The 20,219-nt window shown below is 43.3% G+C and overlaps 1 protein-coding gene across 1 annotated transcript; it reads left to right on the forward strand.

Moving 5' to 3' along the window:
* Window positions 1-411: 411 nt before the first annotated feature.
* Window positions 412-19,742, forward strand: FYTTD1 (forty-two-three domain containing 1). The gene is made up of 9 exons (XM_018576524.1): window positions 412-668; window positions 5,126-5,239; window positions 5,462-5,580; window positions 7,212-7,306; window positions 8,584-8,680; window positions 15,431-15,492; window positions 19,241-19,315; window positions 19,413-19,524; window positions 19,611-19,742. The coding sequence occupies exons 1-9, from the start codon at window positions 611-613 to the stop codon at window positions 19,704-19,706; spliced, it is 828 nt and encodes a 275-aa protein (XP_018432026.1). The 5' UTR covers window positions 412-610; the 3' UTR covers window positions 19,707-19,742.
* Window positions 19,743-20,219: the final 477 nt, after the last annotated feature.

A 20,219-nucleotide genomic window follows, 5' to 3' on the forward strand; every position in this document is an offset into this window, starting at 1 on the left:
GTGTGATCCCTTCGTCAGGCAAAACAATGTGACGATTCACATTGTTTTGCTGAAGGGAGCACACTAGTTCCGAACATTGTGATCTTTTGTGATAGCATGTTTATCTAATGTCAATAAAGCACGGATTGATAATGTGGACCCTGGTGTGCTGGTGACCCCGTTATGACTATTGTCTCTTGATTCATCATAGAGATGGGAGAAGGTCTTTGACCACCTCAGCTCACAGGAAGTGGGATATACATGATACTGGGCATTCAATGCAGAGCAATATATTTTTTAACAAATGTTCATGAGCTGAAGTTACTATAAAGAGTGCCAAGAGCACCATTACAATCACGTCAAAGGTAGTGCGCATGCGCAGAGTTCCATCCAGCAGCCCGCTCTGGCTACAGTAGTCGCACTCGCAGCATCCCACATTGCACCGCGGGATCAGGGCCGGTAGAGGGCGCTGTGGCCACCATTCCGCTTACGTTATTCCGGTTTGTACAGAGTTGCTGGTCGTGGCCTAGTAACGGGAGATTTCGGGTCTTGTACCATTACCGAGTCTGTTATCCCTCACACGGGGCGGCGAAGCCAGATTCTGTCGGGAGCTTTTCAGGCGGACACCGTGATGGTGCCGCAAGCAGCCAACATGGATGAAACCATTGACAAGATCGACATGTCTCTTGGTATGTATGTGACTATATATATATCGTGACAGTGGTTAATGCGGTGCGCTGGCTAGCTTTCCTTATATTGGCCTTCAGGACATTGTGATCCATTGGGGGGAGAGACACCCGGATTCAGGCTCTGATTTCACTAAGTATGCAGGGCTGTATATAATATAAATGAGCAGGCATGGCTTAAATAGGCTCTTCAAAAATAAAAATGATTGCTGGCCCATTTACATTCGTGGGGAGTGTTAGCATGCTGAAATCAATGGGCTTCCTATGCACAAAATGTGACACAAATCAGACATCACAACATTTTTGCCACATCGCAATGATGTGTTGCAGCGCGTTGGCTAAGGGCCGCTTCACACCAGGGGCGTTGGGCTGCGCTGGGCACCTTTTCCCATCTCAGTCCATACCAAAAAGGAGACCACATGCCTTGTTTTCCCTTAGCACGATTCAGTGTGCTGAAAATACAGCATGCAGTACTTATTTCTCAGCGCTGCATGACGCAATGCATTTTGTTGCACTGCAACCAAAAGAATGGGCTTAAATGTAATTTCAATAAAGTTTAAAAAAAAAGTTTCCAGCTCATGATCTGCCTTCACAGCGCACACCAACAGCTGTGTTCTAATGAGCCGTTAGTACGTTGGCGTGCTATTTGAAAATGAATGGCACTGCAATGTAGGGCAATTATTCTCATCATCGGTTAGTTGTTTAGGGGCGGGGGGAAGAGAGAGGGAGAGAGAAATTTGAATGCAACCAATCGATTAGTTGAAAAAAATAATTAGACTAATTATGAAAATTATCGTTAGCTGCAGCACTAGTGCAATGCGTCAAGTTACGGTATCAATTCCAAAAGATGTCACCAGCACTTGGAGTGCTGATGACATCTTTTGGAATTACTACTTGACTACACGGTGCCTCCGTGGTCGCTACAAGCACCCTATTACAGACATCATCTCCTAGGAGATCCGGTAAGGAGTGCAGGAAGATACACACAATTTTGTACAAGTTACGGTATCATGCACATTAATGCAACTAAAACATATAAATAACCCCTAATGCTAAATCTCTAAATTGGAAGATTGTGTGACCCTGGTTGAATAATATGGAAAATATTTAGGGATGCACAGATACCTGTTTGTCGGTATCCAGTACTGATATTTCGGTACTTCCGCTAGCATGGAGCCGGCTTCCTGGGCAATTGGGAAGCCGGGCCGCGTGTTATTACCCGCCGCCTTGATTCTTGATTGCCCAGAAAGCTGGCTCACGCTGTTTAGCCAGATCGATGCTGATTGGCCGGGAAGCCGACTTCCCAGCCAATCAGGAAGCCGAAAGGCTTGTCATTACCCACCGCCCCCGGTTTCCTGATTGGCTGGGAAGCTGGCTCCATGCTGATTGGCTGGGAAGCCGGCTTGCTGGCCAATCAGCATCGAGCTGGCAAACAGCATGGACCTGGCTTCCTGGCCAATCAGGAATCCGGGCAGCGAGTTATTACCTGCCAGCCAGCTCCATGCTGATTGACTGGGAAGCCGGCTTCTCGGCCAATCAGCATCAAGCCGTCTTCCTGGCCAATCAGGAAGCCAGGCAGCGAGTCATTACCCGCCGTCCGGCTTCCTGATTGGCCGGAAAGCCGGCTCCCTGTTACCCCATGGCACTGCCGGTCAGTGGAAAACTCCCTCTGACCGGAAGTTCCGCTATCGGAGCATTTGGGCGAGTACTTGCCCAAATACTCTGTATCGGCACCGATATCAGTATCGGTGCATCCCTAAAAATATTTCCCAGTTTCAGTACCTGGAATAAAATTTCTGTTGCCCAGGCTATCACATTTGGGGTGTAAAGTATGTGTCACCAAAGTGGGCAACTGAACTCAGCTTTCAGCAATGATTTACCTACCTCCAGATCCTTCAGGGTCATATTAAATCTCTATGCTTTAAAGCAGGGGTGGGGGACCTCTGGCCATCCAGCTGTGGTGATACTACAAATCCCATGATGCATCTGTCTCTGGGAGTCATGGCTAAAAATCTTGCAATGCGTCATGGGATTTATAGTTTCACCACAGCTGGAGGGCCATTGGTTCCCTACCCCTGCTTTAAAGTGACACTAAACTCAGGTGTTAAATCCTAAAAATACATTCAAGTTCCTTAACTAACTATTAACAAAAATGGGGGGAATTTATCAAAACTGGAGAAGACAAAATCTGAAGCAGATTTGCACTACAGCCAATCAGCTTCTCTGTCTCATTTTCAAATCTTACCTGAGCAAACTGAAGAGAGATACTGACTGTCCTTCCTTCTGGAGGGTGGCTAATTTTGTTCCCCATGGTCCCTCTGTGTGTTGTAAAGTAGTCACCGTTCCAAGCTCGCTAAGAAGCCCCCGATATAATAGCCAATTTACATGACAGGTCCTCTTTATGGAGACATCAGGGGTCTCCAAGACCCCTAATGTCACCTAGGGACCCCCCAGAGAAGCTGATGAAGCAGAGATCGGCTTCATCAGCTTCTGTAGCTGGAGAGTGACACTGAATGCAGGAAGTGATGTAATATACATCACTTCCTGCATTCCAGGACTGAGAGGAGATCAAAGGGAGTTCGTATACTGAACCCCCTCTGATCTCCTGTCACAGAGCCGTGCCGGTCCCGGCTGCATCGGGCACAGCAGATCTCGGGACAGGCAACGGCAGTGACAGCTGCTGATACAAGCGATGGAGCGTCTCTAGAGATGCCCGATCGCTTGAATGTAAAGCGGCCGGCCGTGTAATTACAACGGCTGGCCGGAAAGATGCTCGTCGGGCTCCACCGTCCTCTCGTCACAGACGAGTGGATTTTTCAAGCCCTGTGTGAGAACTGTTTTTTTTTTGCTTTTTTTTCTAACTTAAACACCTTCTTGTAGGTGTTTTTAAACGTCCCCTCTCCATCCACCACCCCCGCTCGTGCCCCCGCTAGGCAGGACGCATGAGCGGGAAATCTGTTTGGCTGTTTACATACAAGTGTTCCGGCATCTGTAGCGGTGCCCGATCACTTGTATTATGCATGCAGGTGGGCGCCCCCCCATGTGATAGCAATAAGGTATTGCATCACATCTGCATTCAGCTGTCATTCCAGTCTACAGAAGTGTAGGAGAAGCTGGTGAAGCAGATCTCTGCTTCATCAGCTTCTCTGGGGGACCCTAGGTGACATTAGGGGTCTTGGAGACCCCTGATGTCTTCATAAAGAGGACCCATCACTGTATATTGGCTATCACATAGGCGGCTTGTTAGCCCCCTATGTCATAGCAATAAAGTTAAGTGAAAACAAATTTCAATCAGAGATTTAAAAAAAAAATGTAAAGTACCCCCGGCCCCACATACACAAGGAAACATGTCGAGTGCGCCTACGTGCGGCCATTACGCTGCATATGTTGCATATCACCGAAAACGTTGGAGCGTGAACAATAATTCTAGGGCCACCGATCACTGATTGATGAGCTGTACAAGCTTTTAAAATGTCGCTTATGGCTAATTTTGGGTATGGTAGTTTTTTTTAGCAATTTCGCGGGCACACACAATTTTAAGGCTTGGCATGTTTGGTGTCTATTCACCCGACGTGACCCCGTCTTTTATGTATTACCAAAAAATTGGGTGATAATAAATGTTTCATAACTGAAAAATGGCCTGGCCAGCAAGGGGGTTTACCAGCACGATCATCAAGTGGTTAAAATGGTCTTTCAGGTGCGTTAGTGGGTTTGCATGTGTGTTTTTGGGTTTTTTTTGCATTCCAGACCAGACAAAATGAGACCTGGAGTATTTTTCTGGTCTGGAACGGACTGCGCTGGTGTGTACAGAGGCCAGAAATAGCATAGGGATGCATTTTGGGTTCGGAAACTATCTGGTCTAGGGGATGATGTGGTGTGAATGGGCCCTTAGGGCTTGTTCACATCAGGTCTGGATCACCAGAACAGTTTGTTCCCGGACCAAAAAAAGCTTCTCAGTGTACCCCTATGATCAGGGCTTTAAAAATTTGATGGCGTCTCACCAGTCAGTCAAAAATGTCACCAGTCAGCATGACCGGACTATAGCCTTGCAATTTTTATGTTAAAAAATGTTGGGGACAGATAGAGCTTCCTTTTGGAGGTATATAAGGAGCTTACCATAGAGCCCATTGAACAGACGAAGAACGCCGTTCTTCGTCTGCTCTGTGTGATTACTGAGACAGCGCCACCTGTCTCAGCGTTCACTAACTGCAGCTACCACCTTTTGTATCACTTGCCCATCGCTTTTAGATTGTAAGCTCTCATGGACAGGCTCCTCCCAACCATCCTGTCTTTGTATTGTAACTGTAATGTCTTCCTTATTTTGTAAAGTGCTGCACAAACTGTTGGCACTATATAAATCATGTATAATAATAACAAATATTTTGAAAATATTATTTTTCTACTGATGTCCATACATACGATTTATCAAGTTTTAATGTGATGTTATTTTTTCCTCTCAGATGACATTATCAAGCTGAACAAGGAACAGCAAAATAAAGCTGCTTTCAATGGGGGAGCTCAGACCAATTCCTTTCCATGGTTTCAGAATAGCTGGAATTCCCGACGAGCAACAGGTAAAAAATATATTTGGGATTTTTCTACAACACATTCCAAAAGACTGAGTAGTCTGACTAGCTGTAAAGGTGGGAGTAGTAGCTCTAGGTTTTCTTGATGTCTACGGATACTGTGAATCACATGACTTGTTGCAGCTTGTTGAGCGTGACAGCTGTTTATGGTTTAATTGTTATATGTGGATGTGTAACCTAACTGAACAATGTTTGATTTATTTTATTTAGGCAACGGAGTACAGGGAAAGAAAAATGGCACGTTTGGGGTTAAAACAGGCTTAGCATTTCGGAAAATGGCTTCATGGAAAGGCATCAGTCCGCTAAACCGTCCTCCACTTAGCTTGAGGGTAAGTAGTTTCTGTCAGCTATGTGTGTCTTCTGTATGGCACAGTGGTCCCCAAACTACGGCCCACGGGCCAGATGCAGCCCTGTGCTTGGCTTTAACCCCTTCGTGACTGACGACGTACAGTGTACGTCGCCAGCATCGGGGCTGTACCCTTAGGATACTGTTCTTCCCACCGAACCCAACAATGGGGCACTGTTCCTTCCCAATGATACCAAAGATAAAGCACTATTACTCCCAATTAATAGCAATGATGGAGCACTATTCCTTTCACTGACATCAACCCTGGGGAATTATTTTTTCCTCCCATAGACCCCCCCGAGTCTTGGGCATTGTTGACTCCCACTAATGCCAGGGGACTTTTTACTATCATTGGCCACAATGCAGCCCCCGTAATATCTGAAGGACAGTGAACCGGCCCTTTGTTTCAAAAGTTTGGAGCCTCCCGTATAAAGCAATGAGCTCCAGTTCCTTCCTAAAATGTTAGTTGCTTGGCTGTGATGTGGATGCTTTGGTTTCAGTACTCTGAATCAGAATTCCTTGTCTCTAACTTGGTCCAGGTCTATAACTCAATTTGTTACATGCTCGTTCTAGAGCTGTAACGCACAAGTTTTTAAACTCCCAGACAACTTACATTTTTGGAAGCAGAATGGCGATAGCAGGGCACATATTTCTGTCATGATAGGTTAACTTTAAAGCTGAGGTCCAGGCAAGCCATGATATACATGCATGAGTTTTTTTACCCACTAAAGGATTTGTATTCCTGTCCATCCAGTCCTAAGATTTACTAAACTCTGTCTGGCAGGGGATGGGCTTTATCTTTCTCTGATGCAGTTTGACTTTCAGTTTCAGGTGTGCTCCTCATCCCACCCTGAAGGTGCCCATACACTGCACGATTCTCGTACGGGAATCGCGGGAAATCCCGCGGTCGTACGAGAATCATGCAGTGTATGGAAGGCGTGCAACCGTTTCTAACGTATGCTCGCACGACTTTTGTATTTCGAGCATGTTGGAAAACCAGCCGAGAATCGTACGATAACGGTTTTTAACATGATTGAGAGATGACTGCCGAACGGGCCGGTGTGCACACGCGCACACTGCCCATTAAGCATTGCAGTCATCGGAAGACCGCCCCTCAGGGGGGGCGGGCTTGCGATGATCGCAAGTACGATCTGCCTGTCAAAGATGGGCAGATCATACGTTTTTTTTAAAGTACTTTACAACCCTCGCAAGACACAAGTCTTGCAAGGGTTGTAAAGTGTATGGGCACCTTGAGACTGGACAGTGAAAGGAGAAGTGGCACACTGATAAGCTTGTCACTCTGCTCCCCACACCAGCATGCTACTTGCCCTGCAGAACTTCTTGCCCTGTAGAAGTTTGATTGTCTCCATGTGTTGCTTTTCCCTTCCCCTCTCTGAGCTCTTCTGTACAGTATGCTGCAATTGTCTCATACCAAGCCAAATTCAGGTGGTCTCTGCTTGCATTTAAAAATACATTTAGTGAATTAAAGAGCTACATTGCTTGTATTTTTATATAGACTTGGGTCAGCTTCAAAGGATGGGGTTTTTTTGTTAACAGCATTAATGTAAAAAAAAAAATGTATACTAACTATATGCCTCTCATGATTTTATGAAGAATTCAGAAGGTCAGTGGTCGCCCTTAAGGAGGAGAACAAATCTTTCCAGGCGCCTAGGATTTGCACCTCCTGTGAAGAGAAATTATTTCAATAGGTAAGCTTGACAAGTACGATTTTAACCTCGTGTAAAGGCTTTTTCCACCTAAGGGTTTAAAGTGTATTTCCAAATTGGCGGATAAATGCCTCTATGTTTTTTGTTTGTATTCACACAGCATACCTTAAAAAAAAAAAAACGTTTGGAAAAAAAATATTTCTTACCTTTTTAGATGTCTGAGTGGCTGGCCTTTGGAACTTCTCTGTACAATTTCAAAGTAATATTAACCACTTCAGTGCAGGCATGTAACGCCCCCTTTCATTACCAGGCCATTTTTCAGTTTGCAGTGCTGATCAAGTTTGATTGAGAAGAATTTCTCCATCACGCAACGCTGTAACAAAATAACGTTCTATCATTTTTTTGGAACAAATAGAGCTTTCTTTTATTGTTATTTTATAATATATATATATATTTTTATTTTTTTTGTTAAAGTCTCCCTACCTACCAGTGATCTGATTTTCTTTTGTGGGGGAATGAAGAGACATTAAGGCATTGGGGGAGCTTGGTAATAATGCACAAGATACAATAGATGTGTGCCGGTCATACACATAGGGATGTGAAGGGGTTAATGTAGTGGGAGGATGGAGATGAAGGGGTTAAAGCACAGATGTGCAGGATAAGTGTGATGAAGGGGTTTAATACACACATCGGAGTAGAGATAGAAAGGAGCTAACATAAGAGAGTAGGGGGAGGGTGAAATGGTTGAATTTTTATTTTAGTTGTTTTTACTTTAGGAAGCAATGAATGGATAACTCATCCATTCCTCACTCCCTCTACTCTCTCTGCAATGTAAACATTGCCATATGATTGCTGTGATAACTAATCACAGGATTGCTCTCTGCTGTCTGACAGCGGCTGCAAGCACTCGCCTTCACGGGAGAACATACATGTATGTCCTCCTGGAACAATGCACCAGCGGACCAGCCATTTTAAATAGAGTGGCTGTAATCCTGCCAAGCATTGTACATTTGTTGGGAGGAAAAGCTCTTGTTTGTCCATGCTTACACTAATATTTTCATTCTAGGGTTAAGGTCACATTTCATGAAGACATGGACATTGTGGTCTGTGACACACCGTATGACAGAATAGTAGGGTTTGTGGGGTGCTACAAAATGTCTAGGAATTAAACCAAAGTTTTGCCCAGAGTTCTTTAGATAGGTATTTCATTGTCATATTGATGGGGTGGAGGGGGAACCAATATATGCAGATATATCTGCAACTTGAAGAGTATGCTTTCTTAGTAATAATATTGTGATCCCTTTTATTTAACACTGCAGTAGTTACTCACAAACTTCTACCTTCAGAAGAGGATTGAGGACAAATCAACAAAGAGACCAACGACCAACAACCTTTTTCCAGAAGCGAGGCCTAAAGGTAATGACATACAAGTTCTCAATGTCTAAATATTTTCAAACAGCTTGTGTTGTTTAACATAATTGTAGATGTTTTACTGGAAAGAAAGACAGAAATGAAAGTTAGACATTTCACCTCAGTTGTTGGCATAATAATGCAGCAATCATTTTGTCTGTTCTTTGGGCAATTACAAGTACTAGCACATTAAATAAGCTAATCTGCCTCACTGCCTGTACTGTACTTGTCTTTATGTGACACAGAACTACACATAACATATATACTGTTATCATAGGTTGTAGGCCGCTATTTAAATTGTGTGTCCAGCCAAAACATTTTTCCCCAGTCATCTTCCAGGGCAGCATCTGAGAGAAGGGATCCTCCCACCTGAAACAGGAAACACATCATCCACAATTAGAATAAAAAGGGCGGTCCCTCCTAACCACCTCCAGTATTTTGTGTTTCCTCCTGCCGAACAGGAGCATTGTAACATTTGTTATTTTACTCCAGGCCTTCGTGCTAGATTGCAGGGGCCTCCTGAGGCATGTGGCTCTCACTCGCAGGTACAGTGGACCTGGAGGGGCCTCATGCACAGGACATTTAACCTGGACTGGTTCCCCAGAGTCCTTATAATTGAAGGAGATGGCAACTATCCTTGCTGGCGTAGTGACTCTAGTTGAGTCCCCCAAAGTGTCCTGCTAGAGGAATTGACGGAGGACCCTTTGGGCTCTCTGGCCGGTAGCAGAGCTGGGTCACAGCAAGACATGAATACTGTGCCTTTTCGGCGATCCACCCCGGCAAGGAGGGGTGCCAGGAGTGGGGCATGAGCGCGAGTCCAGCCGGCAGAGGGGGTGCACACCATCAGACTCTTCATTCCAAGGCATTATTATTATTACATAGGTACAAGGTAGGCAGGTCCACAGTGGACAAGTCCTCCCTACCTGTACCCTTCTTTCTCTGGGGGCCTGCTTCGATGGGGCAAAGGGTCCTTGGCTTGGTTTATGCACCTCAGTGGGTTTCTCTCCACGTGGGTGCAGCTTGTTCTTGGGTGGCAGGCTCTGAGCCCTTCCCTTTTTTGGCTTAAGTTTGGTCCTCAGAGGATATGCCCCTGCCAGCAGAAGCCAACACACCCTAAGATGTGCTTCCTGCATTGACAAATTGTTTTTATTCCGGTCCAAGCCTTTCTGCCAGATCTGCTTATCTCCTATGAGTGACATGCATGAGAGAGAGTCCATGGTCATATCTCTCTCAGACAAGATCTGGTTCCCCAGAGGCTTGGGATAGATCCTGGCAGTCTCTTTGTTAGGACAGCCTTGCCGTTCCACTTTTTTTCTTTAGACTTCCCCTGCACTATCCCTTCTTGTGTACATATTGCTGGGTGTAGGGAGCATGCTTCGTTGTAACGCCTTATACTGGAAAGTATTCCTAGTAGTGCCAGTCTCATGGAAACCTGAGACTGCAGGGCTGCACTCTGTTGGAGGTAATGTGGTGTGTTTTGCAGTGCTCAATCATGTTCTTAAGCCTGCAGACAACATACCGGTGAATCAGACGGCATGTATGTAGTAGGGATGCACCAATATATCGGCCGCCGAAACATATCGGCTGAAAATGCCACTTTTGGCATAATGCAGAAAGTGCAATTTTCTGGCCGATACAGCGGTGCATCCATTCTTTCTCTCCTCCCCGCTGAGCGCTGCTCTGTGTCCCAGCTGGGAGGAGAGAAAGTGCCACAGGTGGCCGAGCGCTGTGAGCGGCCGCCATTTCTCCTCTCACACCACTCCGCCTCCTATCGCATATCGGCAGAGCGGTATGGTCGTAGACAGCCCGCGCTGTCACAGGAGGCTGAGCTCTCCTCCCTGCACTGCTCGCTCAGCCTCCTGTGACAGCATGTCAGAGAGGAGAGCGAGTACAAACACTCAGCGATCGCTGAGTGTTTGTAGATAATTGAGGACATTGTATGGTTACTATATCCTCAATTATGAATGAATGGGAGTGTTCATCACCTCCTGTTCATTCATAGTTGTAGTAAACACACAATGTTCTCATGTTATCAATGAACAGGAACACTCATTGAGGATTCCTGTTAATTTATAACGGGATATTGAAAAAGAGAGAGAGGACTTTGTGTCCTCAATCTCTTTCTCTAATGGGAAATATCAGGGGTCTGTTTAGACCCCCAATATTTCCCCAAAGCCCCTAAAAGTAAAGTAAAAAATAAAAATATTTAATAAATATAAAAAACAAATAAAAAATAAAATATTTTACAAATCTGAAAAAATTAAAATAAACATTTTCGGTTTTGGCCTGACAATTTTTTTTTATTTTGGTTTCGTTTTTCGGTTTTGAATTTTACATTTCGGTGTGTGTGTGTGTGTGTGTAAAATATATATGTGTGCAGCATACGTTGAATGAGTGAATAAGCAAAAGACGGCTCATAATGTTTACTGCGTTGCCAGAGTTATAAGAGGCTGCAGGAACAAATCCTTGCCCATTATCTCTAATATAGCAGAAGTGTGTGGTACCTCCGCAAAATAGGTGGATAAAGGAAATTACATGCGTTATGGTGAATGTGGTTATGGGAGTTCTGCAGGCATATGCTCTGAACACATACTTGACTTCTGTGATCTTGGATAAAGAGCCCAGGCTCTCTCAGGTAGGGTTTGTTAGTCACATTCACAGCAGATGCAGTTGGTGACAGTTGCATCCAGGTTGCGATGTTAATTTCTATTTGTTCTAGACACATAAAAACATGTTTAAACGCATGTAAAATACAAATGATGGCAGAATGTAACTAGATGCGTCTAGACACATACGCATGTAGGCATTCACATGCATAAGTCCTTAACACAGATAGGAGCATAATTTCAGCACCTAGCTGGCCAGATTTGTTTCTGCACATAGAGCCATGGAGTGCAAATGGCAAGTATGCATGTCACCATATACCGCCTACCTTATGTATACTGGCACCTACTATGTAACCCTGGTTGGCTTAAGCTTATCATATGGGGGTTCCCCTGGACGGGATGTTGTTAATGCAACTTTTTACCAGACGTATACAGGTAAAAATCTACTGGGCTATATATAGCATATGTTTTGTTAGGGGTCTTCTATGGGGCATAGCTTTTTTTTTCCAGGCAATACCATGAAAATCACTAGCTTTGTCCTGTATCCACCTCAAGCAGGGCTTCATGTGATAAACTTCATGCTTTTACGCTCTGTTCAGATTTCACACAGGAGAATTGGCCTTATATCCGGGTGGATGTATAGGTGGTATTCGCCCTGCTGGGTGTGAATGGCTTGGGAATACTGACCTCTAAATTCAGAAGGCATTTTGCATGATCAGGCACATGCTTTAGCGAAATGTTATGCGGTTTAAAATCAAAGTAGTATGTTTTCATGCCAGATTATTTTATGTTTTAAAGAATTGGAATCAAACACAGAGATGTGATTTGAGACCATTGTTCTGGACACACAGCTGAATGCAGCAGATTTGGACAAGCCCTAATAAACAAGATCACTGCAAAGACCAGCTACATACTTCAGGGTTCATGGTTGTACCTGGAGCTATGCACTATATGCATTGTTTAATAGTCTATTGGGTACAACTACATGGTAGGGCGACAGGTTTAGTATGCTGAAGTAACGACCTTTTTTTTAGTTTTTTTGTTACATACATCAGCTTCTCTATTCTGCCTATAGTATTGGAGGAGTGTTAGATCTTAGGATCATAGACCAGCCATGTGATATTTGTTTTATCTCCATAGTTGCCTCTTCTTGCTTAATGGCACTTTGCAGTACAGGTCAGGTCCAGTAATGGCTCCAAAGCTGCCGCACTGTTTTCTCTGTTGGGAAAGAGAGGGTGTCGAGCGTGCATGTAATGAAGGGTTAAACTCTTTGTTATATTTGCTCATTTAAAAAAATCCTATGCTTAACTCTTTAAAACATAAGTTAGGTACCTAGACGGGTTACTCTATATGAAGACAGGTTACTCTATATGTACGGATCTGCTGATGTATTAAGCGGGACTTACCAACAACACTGGTCGTCCTGTATTGTACTGTACAGTATGGCATCCTAGCTGTTTGACTGTTTCGCGGCATTCCGCTTGGAAGATGTGATATGTTTGATCACACTGTATGTCTTACTTTTCTTATGTTCAATAAAATTATCATTTTAAATGGAAAAAAAATAAGTTAGGTACCTGGTAACTTTGTTTTCAGGAATCTTACAGGGCAGCACGAATTTCCGCCCTGCTTATTGAGGGGTGTGGTTCAACATGAATTTCATTGTTACTGTCTGGTGGTCCTTTCTGCCCTTCGATTCTATGGTTATACTGGAGGTGGTTAGGAGGTACTGCCCTTTTTATTCTAATTGTGGATGATGTGTTTCCTGTTTCAGGTGGATGGATCCCTTCTCTCAGATGCCGCCCTGGAAGATTCCTGGAAGCAAAGTTACCAGGTACCTAACTTATGGGTTTTTTGGGGGGATAGAGTATTGCAGGATTAGCAGGGCTTGAAAAATCCACTCGTCTGCTCATCAGTGACGAGAGGACGGTGGAGCCCGACGAGCAGCTTCCCGGCCGGCCGGGAGCTTTACAGTCAAGCGATCGAGCGTCTCTATAGACGCTCGATCGCTTGTATCAGAAGCTGTCACTGCCGTTGCCGGTCCCGAGATCCGCTGTGCCCGATGCGGCCCGGCACGGCTCTGTGACAGGAGATCATAAATGTCGGGATCCGCTTCAGCTGCGGCGTCTCAGAATACAGCGAGCTGCAGCTCCCTATATACTGAGCTTAGGGTGATGGGAGGACGCTAGTTTGTGTCCTCCCGTTACCCTAAGGAGAACTATGGGGAAAATCCCTGACCCCATAGTTCTCCTTTAATCACTGATAACACTAAACTGATGAACAGTAAAAGCGTTTTAATCGTCGCCTATTGGCGTTTTTTTTTTTCGATTTTGCGGGCGCACGCAATTTTAAGGCTTGACATGTTTGGTGTCTATTTACCCGACGTGACCCCGACTTTTATGTTTTACAAAAAATACGGGTAAGAATAAATGTTTTATAACATAACGTAGGGAAACCTTTTTTTGTTTTTTTTCTACATTTATGGTACTTTTTTTATTATATAGTAAAAAAAAATCCCCCCCGTGGTGGTTATATACCTCCCAAAAGAAAGCTCTATCTGTCCCCAAACTTTTTTAACATAAATTTCAAGGCTATAATCCGGTCATGCTGACTGGTGAAATTTTTGACTGACTGGTGAGACACTATCACATTTTTCAAGCCCTGAGGATTAGAACCTCTTTGGGGTCTTACTGCTATTTGGGACTCCGTTTTACAGAGGTTTCACCAGATAGGAAGTGAGGGTGAACCTCCAACGGCAACACGGGCAGTATTTTATTTTTTAGTTGAGTAAGGGAAGGCTAGAACCCCTATCGGTTTTTATTGCTGTCTGTTGCAAATTAGTCATTTCCCATCTGGAAGTCGGGGAATATCAGCTGTCCATTGTTAAAATAGAAATATGAGATGAGTGATTTCCACTCACCTCATAGTTCTAGCCGACATGTGACAATGAGACTGTCACAGGTCGGCTCAGTAGATCGGGAGGTGAGCGAACAGATACCGGCGCTCACGACTCGATCCTGTCACAGCTCTCTGCCGTGACAGGGGAGGGGCTGGATTCCCCCCTCCCCGCTCCGATCCGCCAGCGCTGACTGGATAGGCAGAGCCAGCTGTCACTCACGCAGCTGGGCGGATATCGACATCGATCTGTAGCTCGCGGTATGCTTAGGGTAACGGGAGGACGCTAGTTTGTGTCCTCCCGTTACCCTAAGGAGAACTATGGGGAAAAGCCCTGACCCCATAGTTCTCCTTTTTAAAGCAGAAAGTTAGGGGAAGTTTCTTTTAATGTAGTTCTAGACAGTAGCAAAACCCTTCCCCGCATTATCCAAAACTCACACTACATACAATGTAATTTGTCCTAATTGCTGTATGGGATAGGGATTCAATCTGGTGTCTCAACTGTTTCAACATTTTCTTGAAGCTCACACTAGCTTCTCATATCTGTGAGATGTCAAACTCCCCCTCGTCCTTATTAAAACTGGCATGGTAATTAAGCTTTCACATCATCTCAATGCATTATAAAACAAAGGGAAAAAAATGGGTACTGAAAATATTGATATCATCATCTATATTGAAAGTAATGTTGCAACATTAAAGTTATATAGTGGCTTAGATGTGTTTCCAGGAAAAACAGCTCTTGGTCCAACAGGGCAGCAGGCAATAAGGCACAGCGCCAAAGTACATCACTCACAGTTTGCCTGGACCCTTTTATTTGTGCCTTGTCTGTTGCGCTCAAGACACTTGTGGGTAAACTTTCTAATAAGAGGGAGAGGGGCTGCAAAGTCTGATTTAAAAGTCCTAAATCTTTCTGTAGCTCAAGTAATAAGAAGCCGTCCACGCTTCTGCATGTTTTTGATTGGTAGACTGCAATAACACGCAACAACAGGAAAAAATAGTTTCAACTTTCCCAATATTGTACAGCTAGTTGGAAATTCATGAATGCAGTTAACAGGGTTAAAGCCTGCATGATAGGACATTTGCTTTCATCTATATACAGCCATGGATATCTCTAGAGGTAATATAAATTGCAATCAGTACAGCAGTGTAAATCCTCTTTAATGTAACTTACAGATAAAGATTATACAGAATGTTAAATCTTTACTAACCTAAATTGAAATACTACTGATGGTGTCCTTATGCTTTTTTACTGTAGGTTCAGACTGCTATGGAAATGGATCAACTTGAAGAGTTGCCAGAACTAAACAGGACTTATCCGTGAGTATCTAGCACTGTACAACTTTTTTAGCACTTCCATTTCTCCACCACTTCTGTTTGCCACCGGCTCAATGGAGCTGCAGTGGCCCTACTTATCGTGGCTTATTATTCTTTGCAGCAAAACAAAAGTTGATGCAAGTCCATCGAAGATGTGGATATTTTTGACTATATGTGCACAGTGCATGTGTACACAGACAGATAAATGTGTTTGGCCAGTAGTGTACCATGAAGTTTGCAGACAGCATCAATATAGCTCTGTGTAAAATGGAATTCATTCCAAATGGGGCTTTAATATTCTTTGACCTTCTTTGAAGTCAAACCGTTATTCAGAGACGTATGTGTGGTTGTGATTTGACCTTTTTCTAATTTGTGTTAGGTTAACAATGACTACTGGTATTGTAAATAAAAATTGAGATGTGTTGTGTTGTATAATGATGACACTAAAATTATGTTTCTAAAACAATGCAATGCAAAGATATTTACATATTAAATGAATGTCGCAAAGACATAGTGATAGAAAATCCAAAGATTTATTGTTGCCACCAAAACTGGAGGAGAGGGGATGTCTTCTATTGGAGACACTTTGGAGAGATTTCCTTCTATTTTTCTTTCATGTCTCTGGGACAGGAAGTGAAGGTAAATCTCTCTAGTGTGACACAGATGGAAACATATAAAACTTTGAACTATTCCCTACTTTAAAATGGGATCTGTGTCATTAAAAATTTACTTTTTTCATTTGTCCTTGGAACAATGCTCCAACAAGACTTGCAAATCATTCTGGCATTTGCGTTGTTTGTAAGTTGTGGTTGAAGGTGGGCCCATTTTTGTGTACTCTTGTAGCCAGATTTTGGTTTGGGTCCTTTTTTCATTGTGTGTTTTTTGTACAATGCTCTGCATAAGTTTTTACTGTCCCCCTTGTGCTTTCCTCACTTTACTAGATGGAATTAAGTGATATTTTATCTTGATGATCTACCCAAAATAGCACATGACGTTCAAGTGGATAATTCTGTAATTTTCCAGTTATGTACAAATTAAAAAACTGAGAGGTTTAAATAAGCATTCATCTGCATTGCTGTAAAAGAAATAGTTTTGTGCAGGTGTTGTTTTCAGAAGTCTCATAATTAAATGGAGAGTGTAACATGATCTCAGAATAAATGCACCTATTTATGGGATCTTGGTAATCGGCATCATGAAGATCAAGGAGCTATCAAAACAAGTCTGGAATAAAGTTCTTGAAAAGCAAGTATGATTAGGGTATTTAAAAAGATGGCGTTCTTTCTTATCCATTGAGTGACGCATGGATTTTCATCTTTTGGCTTATACTCCTGCCTACAGATGGATAGGACACAGGCCAACCCCTCCTCCTACCATCATGCCTCACGTTTTTGCAGTGTCCGAGAAGGATAGACGTCTTCTCCTCAGCTTCTCCTACCTATCTTTGTTGGCACCTTTTTATTTTTTATTTTTTCTTCTTGTTCTTTAAGATTTTTCTTCTTCTTTTAATTAAGACTCTTTTCTACATCGCTGCTAGAGCTTGTTTCTTCCATTGCAGCTATCCTTTAGCCTTGCTTTTGGAGTATTTTGTCTGGGCCTTGTTGGACTGGACATTGCTTGGATAGCCTGGGAGTATCCTTTGGACTTTGGTTTGCCCACAGGGTACTTTCCAGACTGTGTTTGTAAAGGTAACCTGCAGGGTGCTTTGCAGATACAGAGCCGCTGGCATTGACTCAGCATTTGCCCTGTTTCTGATGGCTCACTTTATGAATAAGATGGTTCTGAGCTACCGCAATTACATAGCTTACTGGAACCTTTCAAATTCCCCATTTCCTGCCAGTTTCCATAGTGGAAGGGTTTAATGCTGTGGGATTTGTCATCCTCTGTGTGTAGTGTCATGTGCACTTGCACTCTTTCTTGCCATATCACACCGAGGAAGCATCTCCCTGCAGCTGCTCCTGCTTGCAAAGAGCCACATGGAGCTTCGATTTTTGATCCATTCCTGCTGTCCGCCTACAAAAACTTTGGTCACCACTAGACATCAGATCCTCACCTGCTACCAGCTGCCTAGGTTAAGGAGTCAAAAAGAAAGAGGTGACATCCAGCTGAGCTCTATTCACTCGGACCATTTTTATTGGTGTATTCCCCTATTTAATGGGATGACGATGAGGTCATGTTCTGAAGAAGGGGGCGTGACCCCGGAAACGCGTTAACGTTGCCACTCCATATTGGCACACAGGCTGAAGCTATTAAACTGATGTATGCTTGCACTACCCATTTATGCTTCTAATCGATCTACCATTGTGAGTACCTTTGTACTCTATTTTGCTACTTTTAAACAATAAAGAACCATCTGCACTAGGGTGGGCGCCCTTCTCTTTCTTTCTTGTCTTCCAGTTATACATTTCCCTTGGCTGAAGTGGGGCAGCACCCCTAGCAATCCCGCATACACATTCCTCAGTTTTATGATCCGTTTGTGGCGCTTTTGTTTGCTAGGTTTTAGTAGTACCTAAGGCCTTGCCTCTTACCCTGACGCTTGTGTTGCCCTACTGCCACGCTGTCGCAACATGTATGCTTTTAGACCGAGGGGGAGGGGGTGCAGTCTCTCTGTATTTATGCCCCCAGCTCACATGCTACTAAACCCTCCAAGGCTGCTTGCAGCACACCTGCTGACAGTGGCCATGTCTGTAGCTTGGAATACTGTTCACCCTCTTCTCCTAGAGTCCATTCTACCATTGGAGTCCGCAGTTATTTAACCTTTTATTAACCTCTGACTGCATTGACACTCTAATTTTGAGTCTCTCCACTCTTTAATGAGCTTGTTCCTGAGGCATTGCAGTCCAGTGCTATAACTCCCAAATTAAGAGATCGTTTTAGTTATCGATGTGGTGTGCACATCACCTCTACCAGTGGTGTTTTCCAGTCTTGGGTCCTTTAGTGCCCCCCAGGACCATTTATTTTAACTCTTTTGCTACTGAGATTGAAAACACCTTGACAGGCTGTCTGCTTCTTCCAATTGCTTATCCCTTGAACCTGTCTGGGGAGGATTTTGTACAAAAGTGGTTTAACCCGCTGTTAATCCAGCAGGATCCTGCCTTAACAAAAGTGACTACCACACCGGTGGAGGATACACCTGTTTTTATGAGCACAACCAATAAGCAGCTGGAAGTCCTTTCTAGAACTTTGTACTTCCTGGAGGGCCCTGCTCTTCACCCAATCTTGGCTATGTATTTACTGTGCCAAGGGTGATTGGTTCTAAATCTTAGAATAGCCCAAACCTCAATTCAGTTCACATTCTGTGGCACGATTTGAAAATTGCTGTTCAGCAGCAAGCCCCATCCAGCCTGCCAGAGCTAGAGCAATAATAAAAAAAATAAAAAAATGGACAAAATTACAGATCCAGATGTGCAAAACTGGAAAAGGTTTACTCCAGAAGACTTGACTGTAATTAGTTTCAAAGGTGGTTCTACCAAGTATTGACACGGGGGTTAAATACTTATGAAACCAACAACTATTTGCCTTTTTTAAAATTAATTTTTGTGTAACAAGCGTGTTTGGAAAATCCACGTTAACACCAAGTTATTAAAATGTGGAAAAGTTCAAGGGGATAACTTATGTATGGTGTAGTCTAGGGAAGAGCTATTGTTGAAGTTACTATAGTTTCCAGGGAACATCACTTTTTTGCTATATTTTGAGAAACAAACGGGAATCTGTTGTAGCAAATAATTTTTGTCTTCATTCTTCTTCATTTTAGTTGGAGAACATCTATGAACAGCAGTGGTATTTTGACGGTGTCAATCGATAATCCTGCTGCAGCTGTGTTGCCAAGGTTTGTGTTTTTAATCAAAAAAATATGAAAAATGTTTGTCTGTGGGTTTTGTTTTGTGCAGTTTTGGATTTACTTAAGTTTTAAATGTATTGTACAGTACAAGGATGCCTCGGCCCCCACTGCCTTTTTTGCTGAAAAAGGATGGCTCAGAACCCAAGGTACCCAAAGGAGTCCCTCTAGACTTTGACATCAACAGCGTTGTAAAACAGGTATGCTTGGGGACTCTTACTTGCTGTGTAATTTCAATAATATAAAATTATTCATACTGGTTTTTGTTTTTGTTTTTTTTTTCTAGACTGGGATCACATTAAATGAACGTTTCAAGATCCTAAAAGAACAGAGACTGTCTCAGTCTATGAGCAAAGGCAGCAGATTTGTGACTGTAGGATGAGGCCTATTTCGTGCCTAGGATTGTTGTGTTTACGTTCCTTTTGCGGCTCCTCCGTTCCTTACTTTTTGAGCAAAATGAAGTGGGATAACTTTTGTATTGTTTTTACTGTAAAATACACAAAGGAACATTTAATCATAGAAAGTAAAAATGTGACTTGCATTTGTTAGCTCAGGTTCTCTTCTAAGGATTTGCTGAAGAACCAAGATGAGTACAGTCACTACTTCTTTTTTGACGGACATAAATATTTCCATACTAAGATGTAGAATGTTTTTTTCCCCCTTTTTATTCTTATTGTACAGTTTTAATGTACAGTTTTATTTATGCTTTACACCTATGCTCCACCTAACTGATGATGATTGATTGCTAAAATGGCTCCAAGAAACACGGCAAGATATTGTTAAACATGAGTTTGGTTTCCGTGGAGGAACTTTGGTAGAAGTCATGTTCCAGCATTTATTATTCCAGTCTAGGAAGAGACCAGGCCACTGAATGCTAACTTTTGGCACTCTTCAG

This window comes from Nanorana parkeri, unplaced genomic scaffold (assembly GCF_000935625.1).
Source record: "Nanorana parkeri isolate BGI_ZX_2015 unplaced genomic scaffold, ASM93562v1 scaffold69, whole genome shotgun sequence".
Lineage (NCBI taxonomy): Eukaryota > Metazoa > Chordata > Amphibia > Anura > Dicroglossidae > Nanorana > Nanorana parkeri.